Genomic DNA, 14,632 nt, shown 5'->3' on the forward strand with positions numbered 1-14,632 from the left:
TTTGCACAAGGAAAGACTAGAAGCAATGGGATGAAACTGAATGGGAGGAGACACAGATTAGATATTAGAAAAAACTTTTTGACAGTTAGAGTGATCAATGAGTGGAACAGGCTGCCACGAGAAGTGGTGAGTTCTCCTTCAATGGAAGTCTTCAAACAGAGGCTGGACAGACATCTGTCTGGGATGATTTAGCGAATCCTGTTTTGAGCAGGGGGTTGGACTAGATGGCCCAGGAGGTCCCTTCCAACTCTACGATTCTATGATTCTATGAACAGCATCTGCAATCTTGGACCTAACTCTTACCAACAGGGAGGTAATGGTTGAGGAAGTAAAGGTGGCTGGGAATTTAGGAAGCATCGAGCATGATATCCTCGAATTTTGGATTACAAGAGGAGGAAGACCAGCAAGGTCTCAGACTTTAGGGCTGGACTTGGTAAAGGCAGATTTTAATGGACTGGAAAGAGGGTAGGAAAAGTCCAAAGGCTGGATGTTCTGAAGGACAGATGTCCAAGAAGGATGGGAGACTTTACTAAATTAAATTCTCACTGCACAATCGGTAACAATCCCAAAAAGAATGAAGAACTGTAAACAATAAAAGAGACCAGGGTGAATGAACACAGAACTTAGTCACTTGTTAATAATAATAATATAATGCTGACTGCAGGGAACGCAGGGCAAGTGTTAGAAAAGCTAAAGCCACTAATGAAGTTAAGCTTACAAGGAGACCAAAAGCAGCAAAAAAAGGATTTTGGGTGTATGTCAAAAGCAAAACAAATGTCAAAGATGCTATAGGATTTTTACAGGATGAAAAGTGTGAAGTGGACAAAAATAATGTTGGGAAGGCCGAACTTTTACATTCCTATTTTGCATCTGTGTTTTCTAAGAAAGCAAATGTAACATCAACTGATCTTCATGGTGCCATCAAAGGAATAAAAGAATCTACTCTATTCAAAAACGGAGAGACCGTGAGGGAACACTTACCTAATTTACATGAATTTAAATCTCCTGGTCCAGATGAGCTACATTTTAGGGTACTGAAAGAGATAGCAAAGGAAATTGCAGAACCACTAGCCAGAATCTTTGAAAATTCCTAGAGAACAGGAGAAGTCCCAGAAGATTGGAGAAGGGCAAATGTTGTCCCTATATTCCAAAAAGGAAAGAAGATGGAGCCAGGAAATTACAGGCCAGTGAGCCTTAAGGCCCCGTCACACTAAGCGATCTCGGTAGCGAGATCGCTGCTGAGTCACAACTTTTGTGACTAACAGCGATCTCACAAGCGAGATCGCTGTGTGTGACAGCGATCAGCGAGCGGCCCCCCTGCCGGTATCGCTGATCGCTGCAAGAAATCTCTGGACATTTCTTTGGTCGCTGGTCTCCCGCTGGCTCGCACGCATCGCTGTGTGTGACAGCGGGAGACCAGCGATCAGGTGTAAAAAATAATAAAAAAAATAAAAAATATAGTTATTCTCACCTTCCGACGTCGCGTTCAGCCATCCCGCCTCTCTCCACGCTCCGGTCCCAGTGATCCTTTGCACGAATGACCGCGAGACTTTGTTATCCCTCGAGACCGTGACATTTCGCGGTCATTCGTGCAAAGGATCACTGGGACCGGAGCGTGGAGAGAGGCAGGATGGCTGCGCGGGACATCGGAAGGTGAGAATAACTATATTTTTTATTTTGATTCTATTTTTATAGCGATGGCAAGCGATGCCGGGAGCTCGGCATCGCTGTGCTGATCGCTGGTGAAGCTGTCTGTGTGACAGCTCACCAGCGATCACATAGCGATTCACCAGCGATCCTGACACCTTGATATCGGTGTCGGGATCCCTGGTAAGTCGCTTAGTGTGATGGGGCCTTTACTGCTATATCGGGAAAGATCTTTGAACAAATTATTAAACAGCATGTTTGTAAGTACTTGGATAAGAATACAGTACTTAACCAGAGCCAGCATGGGATTGTAGCAAACAAGTCATGCGAGGCTAATCTAAATTTCCTTCTGTGATGGAATCACCGACTGGGTGGATCATGGAAGTGTGGTAGATATAGTATATCTCGACTTCAGCAAAGCATTTGATAAAGCATCTCATACTATCCTTATTGAAAATATGACCAAGTCTGGGATTGACAAGGCTACCGTTAGGTGGATCCATAACTGGCTAAGTGATAGTACTCAAAGTGTGGTAATAAATGGTTGCACATCCAATTGGAAGTGTTTTAAGTGGGGTTCCACAAGGCTCTCTCCTGGCACCAGGGTTGTTCAACATTTATACAGATGATCTAGATAATAGAACTGAATGTAAACTAATCAAATTTGCGGACGATGCAAGCTAGGAGGGATAGCTAGCACTAGATAAAAGAGAAAGTATTCAGATGCATTTAGATAAGCTGGAACAATGGGCAGTAACTAACAGTATGGTATTTAACAGGGAGAAACCCAAGATTCTATATCTGGGCAAGAAAAACTACAGAAGGGGGGAAATAGAACTAAGCAACAGCACATGTGAAAAACAATTGGGTATACTAATAGATCACAAACTGACCGAGTCAACAGTGTGATGCAGCGGAAAAAAAGGCAAACAGTTCTGGGATGTATTAAGAGATGCATAGAATCTAGATCACGTGAAGTAATTAACAACCTCTACTCCTCCTTGGTCAGGCCTCATCTGGAATACTGTGCCCAGTTCTGGGCATTATGTTTTGAAAGAGACATTGATAAACTGGAGAAGAGCTACTAGGATGGTGAGCGGACTGCAAAGTATGTCCTATGAGGAACGATTAAAGGATATGGGAATGTTTAGCTTGCAAAAGAGAAGGCTAAGAGGAGACTTAATAGCTGCCTACAAATCATAGAATCATAGAATCGTAGAGTTGGAAGGGACCTCCTGGGCCATCTGGTCCAACCCCCTGCTCAAAGCAGGATTCGCTATATCATCCCAGTCAGATGTCTGTCCAGCCTCTGTTTGAAGACTTCCATTGAAGGAGAACTCACCACTTCTCGTGGCAACCTGTTCCACTCATTGATCACCCTGTCAAAAAGTTTTTTCTAATATCTAATCTGTGTCTCCTCCCATTCAGTTTCATCCCCTTGCTTCTAGTCTTTCCTTGTGCAAATGAGAATAAAGTTGATCCTTCTGCAATGTGACAGCCCTTTAGATATTTGTAGACAGCTATTAAGTCTCCCCTCAGTCTTCTCTTTTGCAAACTAAACATTCCCAAATCCTGCAACCTTTCCTCATAAGACAGGGTTTGCAGACCGGTCACCATTCTGCTCGCTCTTGTCTGAACTTGCTCCAGTTTGTTGATGTCTTTTTTAAAATGTGGTGCCCAAAACTGGACACAATATTCCAGATGAGGTCTGACCAAAGAGGAGTAGAGGGAAATAATGACTTCACGTGATCTAGACTGTATGCTTCTGTTAATACATCCTAGAATTGCATTTGCCTTTTTCGCTGCTGCATCACACTGTTGACTCATATTCAGTCTGTGATCTATTAGTTTACCCAAGTCTTTTTCACATGTGCTGTTGCTTAGCCCTATTCCTCCCATTCTGTATATGCTTTTTTCATTTTTATTGCCCAGATGTAGTACTTTGCCTTTCTCCCTGTTAAAAACCATTCTGTTAGTTGCTGCCCATTTCTCCAGTTTATTTAAATCTTTTTGAATCCTCTCTCTCTCTTCTCTAGTATTAGCTATCCCTCCTAGCTTTGTGTCTTCAGCAAATTTAATCATTTTACCCTCAATTCCTTCATCTAAATATCTGAAGGGAAATCAGTGTAGAGGGATCATCATTCTAATTTGCAAATGGAAACATGAGAAGCAATGGAATGAAACTGAAAGGGAGAAGATACAGATTAGATATTAGAAAAAAATATTTTTGACAGTGAAGGTGATCAATGAGTGGAACAGGCTGTGATGAGAGGTGGCGAGTTCTCCTTTAATGGAAGCCTTCAACCAGTGGCTGGACAGACATCTGTCTGAGATGGTTTAGTGAGTCCTGCATTGAGCAGGGGGTTGGACATGATGACTCTGGAGGTCTCTTCCAACTCTAACATTCTATGATTCTTTACCAGCAGGCAGTAGTGTAACTAGAGGTCGAAGGGCCCCGATGCAAAATTTGGACCTGGGCTCCCACCTGCATGTTGGTCAGATGTCTGGCCCCTTGTAACATTCTAGGTCTTATAAACATATGTGTGTTCGTCTTCCATAGAACAATGTCCCTGATCTTGGCTCCTTCCTGTAATAATCTTCCCCATCCTGGTTCCTTTCAGTAATAATGGGCCCCATGCTGCAACAATGTTCCCCCATCTTCGTCTGCTTCCTGGTATAATGTCCCCCATCCTGGGCCCCTTCCTATAATAATGTCCTCCATCCTGGGCAACTTCCAGTTATAATGGCCCCTAACCTGGCCCTATCCTATAACAATGTCACCCATCTGGGGCCCCTCCCTGGTATAATGCCCCTATCTCTGCGACCGTGATGTCACGAGAGCCAACCAAGAACATGATAGGTGATGAGAAGGGATGGCAGAAGTCCTCAAAAACTAGGAATCATAAAACGACAGAACGTAAAAGACCGAATGCAGAGTAAATACAAAAAAAGAAATGTGCTAAGGTTTAATTAAAGGTTGAGGGTTAAAAAAAAGCTGCAGCAGTGATACCGAAGAAAATAATTGAAAACCCTATTGAGAAAAAGCTGGCTCCAATCCTTGGGACCAGCGGGGGCTTCAGAGGACGGGATTTGGAGTCACACTACGCACTTGTTACACTATGAAAAACTCTCTTTCATTTAAAGGGTCCGGTAGAAAAGTTCTAGCTGATCACTGCAAATCCTATACACTAAATTCCAATGATTTGGAACTTGATAATTAGCAGAATAAATCCATTAAGAGCTGAAATCCTGAAAGTAAAAACTAATTAGCAGAATGTAGTTTCGCACACGGCGTCTTTTTCAGGTGGACTGTGGCCCCTTAAAATGAGCATGGATCAGAATAACTTCAAAATGACGGCTTGTAACCGCTTCAGGATTCGGAAAACGTTAGGTGGGTTTCCAGACGCGACATGATCATTCTTTGGAGGGGCTCCCAATGGCACCAATGGGGGTCTTTAGTAGGCACCAAGCTGCCATGGTACTCTGCCTTTCCGTCAGTGATTGACAGCATCTAAACGGTGAAAGAGCAGCGATCTGAGTAAGCTCGGGTCACTGCCGTTAGATACGGTGTAACACAGCCGGCCCCAGGGCGGATGTATAAATAAATCCATTTATTCACCTGTCTTATGAATGGGGGCCCCCATCCCTTGCCCCCTGGATTGGAGAGGAGACCACACCCAGGAGGTCCCGATGGGCGGACCCTCGCGGTCATAAAGTGACAAATTGGGTGCGATACGCCTTTAACTTGGGGTCTGAGCAGCAATTCCACAAACAGGGGCAAAAAATAAAACTCTATTTGAGTTGTACGGACTCATTACACATCGCCCATAAGGGCCCACACTGCGCCCCTGGGTCCCGTGCACACCGTATTACGCAGGTGTTCTACACCAGAAGCTTTACTTATAGAGGAGAATATGGTGTCTCCCCCGAGGCGCCATACACATTGCCTGTGGCACAAAACTGTACAAAACCGCCCTTATCCCCCAAGAACATGTACTGTATATTGAGGAAAGCACTGACGTAATTAGGTGTTTGCCCTTGGACTTCTAGTTTTCAGCTTTTTCCAGAAAATCGACATATAATTTTACAAACAGTTACACAATATTATTTTTTTTACTTTTTATCACTATTTTTTTACGTAGCAATTGAATTACTTTAGCCCTAAATCTAACCGTTCACTTCTTGTCTTATCCCCACTCGTAGCCTAGCCCTACTACTAACCCTAACCCTGAGCCAAACCCAGCTAGTGTTAGAGAAAACGTCAAAGCAGCTCTCTGCACTGAATGCACCATGTGTACTGTCTTCACTAGGATAATACTGAGTGCAGCTCTGGAGCATAATACAGATGTAACTCAGGATCAGTAATGTAATGTATGTACACAGTGACTGCACCAGAAGAATAGTGAGTGCAGCTCTGGAGTATAATACAGGATGTAACTCAGGATCAGTAATGTATGTACACAGTGACTGCACCAGCAGAATAGGGAGTTCAGCTCTGGAGGAGTATAATACAGGATGTAACTCAGGATCAGTAATGTATTGTATGTACACAGTGACTGCACCAGCAGAATAGTGAGTGCAGCTCTGGAGTATAATACAGGATGTAACTCAGGATCAGTAATGTAATGTATGTACAAAGTGACTGCACCATGTGTACTGTCTTCACTAGGATAATACTGAGTGCAGCTCTGGAGCATAATACAGATGTAACTCAGGATCAGTAATGTAATGTATGTACACAGTGACTGCACCAGCAGAATAGTGAGTGCAGCTCTGGAGGAGTATAATACAGGATGTAACTCAGGATCAGTAATGTATTGTATGTACACAGTGACAGCACCAGCAGAATAGTGAGTGCAGCTCTGGAGCATAATACAGGATGTAACTCAGGATCAGTAATGTAATGTAAGTACACAGTGACTGCCCCAGCAGAATAGTGAGTGCAGCTCTGGGGTATAATACAGGATGTAACTCAGGATCAGTAATGTATGTACACAGTGACTGCACCAGCAGAATAGTGAGTGCAGCTCTGGGGTATAATACAGGATGTAACTCAGGATCAGTAATGTAATGTATGTACACAGTGACTGCCCCAGCAGAATAGTGAGTGCAGCTCTGGAGTATAATACAGGAGGTAACTCAGGATCAGTAATGTATGTACACAGTGACTGCCCCAGCAGAATAGTGAGTGCAGCTCTGGAGTATAATACAGGAGGTAACTCAAGATCAGTAATGTATGTACACAGTGAATGCACTAGCAGAATAGTAAGTGCAGCTCTGGAGTATAATACAGGATGTAACTCAGGATCAGTAATGTAATGTATGTACACAGTGACAGCACCAGCAGAATAGTGAGTGCAGCTCTGGAGCATAATACAGGATGTAACTCAGGATCAGTAATGTAATGTAAGTACACAGTGACTTCCCCAGCAGAATAGTGAGTGCAGCTCTGGGGTATAATACAGGATGTAACTCAGGATCAGTAATGTATGTACACAGTGACTGCACCAGCAGAATAGTGAGTGCAGCTCTGGGGTATAATACAGGATGTAACTCAGGATCAGTAATGTAATGTATGTACACAGTGACTGCCCCAGCAGAATAGTGAGTGCAGCTCTGGAGTATAATACAGGAGGTAACTCAGGATCAGTAATGTAATGTATGTACACAGTGACTGCCCCAGCAGAATAGTGAGTGCAGCTCTGGAGTATAATACAGGAGGTAACTCAAGATCAGTAATGTATGTACACAGTGAATGCACTAGCAGAATAGTGAGTGCAGCTCTGCAGTATAATACAGGATGTATCTCAGGATCAGTAATGTAATGTATGTACACAGTGACTGCACCAGCAGAATAGTGAGTGCAGCTCGAGTAAAAAACATGACAAAATCAAGGATCAGAACCCCTGGTGTGATTCTCCAAGACCAATACTAACAATAATAAAGATGTTCCAACCGATCCAAGTGTGAAAAGAAATCAGCCGGCATCTCAGAATCATTTTTGAAAAATCCTATTATATCCTTATAGTTACAGATCATGAAATGCATCGCCACGTTGTTATTAAAGCCGTGAAATTCAGAGTAAATTCTACCCGTGCCACAATGGTGGGAGGCTGCCACATTCAGGTCATAACCTGCGGTGTCCGTATTCTCCAGGCCACAGATCTGCGCAGTGTCACAGCATCGGCATTTCATGAAATGTCGCTCACACACAGCGGGAGAAAAGCTGCACCTCAAACTGACCTACGGTGCGGATCTGCGTCTGCTGTATGCCGTCCTAAGTTGGGGATGTGATGGCGGATGCAAGGGTAAAATAAAACTGCAATGCATACGACAAGGGAACACAAGGTCTGTATGACTAAGGGACATAATTGCTCTGCGGCGTCAGTGCACGAGAGGTTAAAAAGCGCTCTAATTTAGGACGATCTCCGTGAGGTGGGTGTGTGCAGAGCAGCGGGGACGTAGCACACGGAGTACAGATGTGTGCGAGGAGAGGGGATGGCACGAGTGACACTGATCGCGGGGACGTGCAGGGCTCGCAGGCATGGTGTACGCGTGGCAATGTTTATATGGAATCAAAACAGAGCCAAGCCCAGGCAGGAAAGATGGCGTCGGCCCCCAGCACCTCCCTCCCCGTGGCCTTCCTCGGGGCCTCCTCTAGTTACCTGTTATTCTGGGATTTTCTAGAAAGTGAGGCTGCTTTGTTTTTTTTCAAGGAGTAATCACTGTCGAAGGGTAGAACGGACGCGTAGCCGTGTTCTGCTTCTGCAACGAGAGGGGGTGAAGGGGTTAAAAATGGCATTTTGTGCAACAACATACAGATGGAGCAGAGTTGAGCGTCACATAGCAAGCAGAGCCGTGTCAGAGCCAAGTGTGCGACTTTATAAAAGCTTGCGTGTGGATGTAGCAGAGCCAAGTATGCGTTTTTACAGGAGCTTGTGTGTTGCTGTAGCAGAACTGAGTATGAGGCTTATATAAAAGCTTGTTTCTGGATGTAGCAGAGCCGAGTATGCGCTTTTACAGGAGCTTGTGTGTGGATGTAGCAGAACCGAGTATGCGGCTTTACAGGAGCTTGTGTGTGGATGTTGCAGGGCCGAGTATGCGGCTTTATAAAAGCTTTTGCGTGGATGTAGCAGAGCCGAGTATGCAGCTTTTTAAAAGCTTGTGTGTGGATGTAGCAGAACCGAGTATGCGGCTTTACAGGAGCTTGTGTGTGGATGTTGCAGGGCCGAGTATGCGGCTTTATAAAAGCTTTTGCGTGGATGTAGCAGAGCCGAGTATGCAGCTTTTTAAAAGCTTGTGTGTGGATGTAGCAGAACCGAGTATGCGGCTTTACAGGAGCTTTTGTGTGGATGTAGCAGAGCCGAGTATGCGGCTTCTTAAAAGCTTGTGTGTGGATGTAGTAGTGCCGAGTGTGCAGCTTTGCAAAAAAAAAAAAAAAGTTTGTGCAGGTAGCAGAGCTGAGTAAGTGGCTTTAGAAGAGCTTGTTTGTGCATTGACAGACGGGAGTATGCGGCTTTGTTTGTGGATGTAGTGGAGCTAAGTACGTGGCTTTGAAATGGATTATTTGTGCATGTAGCGGAGCAGATTACGTGGCCGCGGCGGCAGTAATGGGGTTGGCTGCAGATGTGGAGGTGTTGAATTTGGAGCATGTCAGACATTGCATAGTTGAGGCCGACGATGTGCTGTAGCGGAGCAGGCGGCTGCGCAAGACGTGAGGTTCTGAATGCAGCAGAGCCGATTATGTTGTTGCTCCTGAGCAGAACCCGTGGTTGTGGCTGAAGTGAGTGTGTGAACTTGGCTGCCCTGCGTGTGTTATGTGCGGATCTCCATAGGAACAGCAGATAAGAGGAGGTTATCTCGCTGCACAAACAATGGAATCCCACAGCAAACAAATTCAGCTCTGCTACATGCAGCAGCCCTCCTCCTCTGCAGGACTGTAATCCCCCCCCCCTTTCATGTGTCAGCTGCAGCTGATCTGACAGGCGGGGTGATCTCATTACTGACAACCATCTGACACGGGCACGGTCCCAGCATGACACCACATACATGTACAGTGCGCGCCGCCATGACGTACACGTGACAGGCGTGTAGTGCTGCCTGTGCACAACGCATCATGCTACATGTCACAAGTATGCAGCGACAGGACACGTATGGCCCGGACCCACGTTCGCGGGACCACGGGTGCGACACCGCAATATATATATCTGCAGTAATGGTGTCCAGACTCGTGCTGTTTTATATGGAATCGTCACCATTTCTGCACATATCTAAGCCGTGCACCACGGTCAGATGGCAATTATCTACTGTCAATGCAAAACCCTCCGCGCTGGTGCGAACAGAGCAGGCGAAGACCCAACCTGCGCCATTGTAACAAGAAATACATCATAAATTTATATATATATATATATATATATATATATATATATATATATATATATATATATATATATATATATATATATATATATATATATATATATATATATACACACACCGCAATCAGCATATTAACCAACACATAAACTAATAAACTACCCTGCTTCATATATAAACACTGTGCACCTACACACATCATGTGGTTCCACTGCACATACATACACCTAGGGGTGTTGATATATGTGCAAAGTTTATATATATATATATATATACACACACCAGTGATGTACCGTATATATAGCCATATACTGATCGTAAGAGGTAGATATCTGGACAGCCAGCACTATATACATTGCTACATATGAATGCAAATATATACATATATATTAAACTAAAAATAGATTTATGCTCACATTCAGAGAAAAAGATAGTATGCAAAGTGCTACATGGAATGTCTACATGTAGAATAAAGTGCCTAAATAAAGATGGCGCAGTGAGTGTAGAGCTCCACGCTCATGGTGCCGGAGTACACGTACGGAGACTCCAAATGGAATATATATAATTATCTATCTTATATACACACATAGAAAGAAATAACATGCAAATAAGAAAGTCGTATGTACGGTGTTTACATGTGTATGCACTAGTATTACAAGTTCAAAGAGCGGGTATATACTGATAGCAAAGTGTGCATATATTATAGTGTGTGTGTGTGTGTGTGTGTGTGTGTGTAGTGTGTGTGCTGTGTGTGTGTGTGTGTGTGTGTGTGTGTGTGTGTGTGTATGTAAAGACAGTGCTATATATATATATATATATAAACACAAATATAAAGAAATAAAAAGGAGCAGCATGCAAAGTAGTACATGTGCTGTTTACATGTTTACACAGTGCATATTAGTGCAAAGTGTCTATATACAGGAAACACTGTGTGTATCGCTATCTGCTGATTGTACATATATATATATATATATATATATATATATATATATATATATATATATATAAAAATATATATGCCCCTGACAGTGGGAAAGAAATATATATATATATATATGGAATCAGCATACAAAGTAGTACAAGTGATGTTTAAAAGTACATGCACCAGCACATTAGTGCAAAGTGTCTATATACAGGAAACACTGTGTGCAAAGAGTGTATATATATATATATATATATATATATATATATATATATATATATATATATATACATACATAGCATGCAAAGTAGTGCCTGTGCTGTTCCCCTGTCTATACATTAGTATATAAGTGCAGAGTTTCTGAATCCAGGCAGCACAGTACTGTCTGCATTATATACAGGAGAAGCACAGCATGTGTGTATATATACACTGTGCATGCACACCCACACATATAGAGCATGCATTATATACAGGAGAAGCACAGCATGTGTGTGTATATACACTGTGCATGCACACCCACACATATAGAGCATGCATTATATACAGGAGAAGCACAGCATGTGTGTGTATATACACTGTGCATGCACACCCACACATATAGAGCATGCATTATATACAGGAGAAGCACAGCATGTGTGTGTATATACACTGTGCATGCACACCCACACATATAGAGCATGCATTATATACAGGAGAAGCACAGCATGTGTGTGTATATACACTGTGCATGCACACCCACACATATAGAGCATGCATTATATACAGGAGAAGCACAGCATGTGTGTATATATACACTGTGCATGCACACCCACACATATAGAGCATGCATTATATACAGGAGAAGCACAGCATGTGTGTGTATATACACTGTGCATGCACACCCACACATATAGAGCATGCATTATATACAGGAGAAGCACAGCATGTGTGTATATATACACTGTGCATGCACACCCACACATATAGAGCATGCATTATATACAGGAGAAGCACAGCATGTGTGTGTATATACACTGTGCATGCACACCCACACATATAGAGCATGCATTATATACAGGAGAAGCACAGCATGTGTGTGTATATACACTGTGCATGCACACCCACACATATAGAGCATGCATTATATACAGGAGAAGCACAGCATGTGTGTGTATATACACTGTGCATGCACACCCACACATATAGAGCATGCATTATATACAGGAGAAGCACAGCATGTGTGTATATATACACTGTGCATGCACACCCACACATATAGAGCATGCATTATATACAGGAGAAGCACAGCATGTGTGTGTATATACACTGTGCATGCACACCCACACATATAGAGCATGCATTATATACAGGAGAAGCACAGCATGTGTGTGTATATACACTGTGCATGCACACCCACACATATAGAGCATGCATTATATACAGGAGAAGCACAGCATGTGTGTATATATACACTGTGCATGCACACCCACACATATAGAGCATGCATTATATACAGGAGAAGCACAGCATGTGTGTGTATATACACTGTGCATGCACACCCACACATATAGAGCATGCATTATATACAGGAGAAGCACAGCATGTGTGTGTATATACACTGTGCATGCACACCCACACATATAGAGCATGCATTATATACAGGAGAAGCACAGCATGTGTGTGTATATACACTGTGCATGCACACCCACACATATAGAGCATGCATTATATACAGGAGAAGCACAGCATGTGTGTGTATATACACTGTGCATGCACACCCACACATATAGAGCATGCATAGCAGAGCCCTGGCTGTTCCCATGTACGTGCAGCAGGGCACAGGGTGTCTCCTGAGGCCGAGTATACAGCTATACACAGGGCAGGCTGCCGCACCATTACCGCACGGTGTGTACACGCACCACTAGCCCCCTCCATGTCACCCACACACACCTCGGTCTCTTCTCTCCAGGTATTCGGCTGCCTCCAGGAGGATGAGCAGAGAGTTCAGCTCCATGCTGCAGGATAGAGATACAGGGCTCTCTACAGAAAACTAGATGTAGAATAATAATGCCGCCGTGCACGTCGCCCCGGGCAGGAGAGGGACCGACCAAAACAAGACGAAGTGGGACGAACTACCAGGAGTTCAGCCGCTCCGGGGACTTCTCAGTCCATATAAAGGGGAGAGCAGCTTCGTTTGACACACGCTGATGGACGGGGAAGGCGACCAATAGGAGAGCGCGAAAAACAGGAAGGCGTAGTTTTCTCGTCTGTCTTAGCCAATAGGAAAGCTTTATGAAAGGTAGGGGGCGGGGCAAGCCGAAAGGAGGAATGTTGACAGATCCCAATCAAGGGATGGTAACGATTGAGATGCCGAAGCTTAGCAACAACGAGATGATCCACGCCCACCCGAAGCGGGATTGGATACATTTATGCATCTTAAGTAGGTGCTTAACGTTGATTGGTCATGGACAGTGACTGTGACAGCGGGGATGCTCGGCGAGGCGCTGACCAATAGGAGGCCTTGAACTTGACGTTGCTGTGAGGAAGAGAAAAGTTTAAAGGGAGAGGGGAGAAAAAAACCATAACACACACACGGGGACCTGACCTGTTTAGGGACTGTAGGCAAAGACACTGACCAATAAAAAAAACGAAACACTTTTGTGTTTTCCTATCTTGTATGATCCCTGGGCAATTATAATGTATAGTTTATAAGTGGCAGGGCTATCACAGTGCGCGCAGCGGTGTATTATAGTGTAGGCCTCGCCTTTACTCTTTATACAATGACACTAGGCCTCATTTATCAAAATGGTCTGTGTAGCCCATAGCAACCAATCAGCGAGCGGTTTTCATTTCCAGAACAGCTCTGGTAAAATGAAAGCTGCATTGTGATTGGTCATTTTTTGGAGCAACAAAGACCGTGTAGGTGCAAAGTAGAACGCGGACGCCATTTTGTTTTTACCTTAGTCTCTGCTTAAAATAAAGACCACTAAAGTGAGATAAATAGTGCTGCGGCATCGCCGTATATAGCACAAGCGATCGGACGATCACAGCCTCAAGGGGACTAACAAACACAGTGAAAAGTTAAAGAAAAGTACAGATGTGTGGTATCACTGCATTCAAAAAAGTCCGATCTATCAAAATATAAAAATAATTTACCCGATCAGTAAATACCGTGAACGTAAAACATTAAATAACGCCAAAATTAAAAATTTTTTGGGTCCCTACAAAAACACCACAAAAAGTACCGAAACAAGCGACTGAAACGTCACATCTATCCCAAAATGGTATCAATAAAAACGTTGTCTCACGCCGCTAAAGATAAGCAGCTCACACAGCTCCATCGGCCCAAAAATGAAGACGATACGGGTCTTGGTAAATGGCGACACAATCCCCCCCCCCCCAAAATGTATTTTTTCAAACTTCTAATTTTTATTTTTTCACCACTAAAATAAGAAAAAATTGGACATGTTTAGTATCGCCGTAATCGTACCGATGAGAAGAATCATGTCGCGCGGTCATTTTTATCACACAATGTACACCTTAAAAAGCATTTCTCCCAAAAAATGTCAAAATTGGGTTTTTTCACAATTTCCCTCCACTTGGAATCTTTTTCCCGTTTTCCAGTACTCCGTATGGTAAAATGAATGGTGTCAATCAAAAGAACAATGTGTCTCACGAAAAAAAAAGCCCTCATATGTCTATGTGGGC

The 14,632-nt window shown here is 43.5% G+C and overlaps 1 protein-coding gene across 1 annotated transcript in view; it reads right to left on the minus strand.

Moving 5' to 3' along the window:
* The window catches only part of MXD4 (MAX dimerization protein 4), a 67,730-nt gene extending 54,595 nt beyond the window's left edge, over positions 1–13,135 (minus strand). Inside the window, exons 1-2 of the mRNA XM_073574452.1 lie at positions 12,875–13,135; positions 8,313–8,412 (exon numbers count right to left, since the gene is read on the minus strand). Coding sequence (XP_073430553.1) covers positions 8,313–8,412; positions 12,875–12,938 — 164 coding nt within the window. The 5' untranslated portion in view covers positions 12,939–13,135. The remainder of the gene's footprint in view (positions 1–8,312; positions 8,413–12,874) is intronic.
* Between the last annotated feature and the right edge of the window lie 1,497 nt (positions 13,136–14,632).

The sequence above is a fragment of the Dendrobates tinctorius genome, unplaced genomic scaffold (genome assembly GCF_039654945.1).
Source record: "Dendrobates tinctorius isolate UK_male_01 unplaced genomic scaffold, ASM3965494v1 ptg000039l, whole genome shotgun sequence".
Taxonomy (NCBI): domain Eukaryota; kingdom Metazoa; phylum Chordata; class Amphibia; order Anura; family Dendrobatidae; genus Dendrobates; species Dendrobates tinctorius.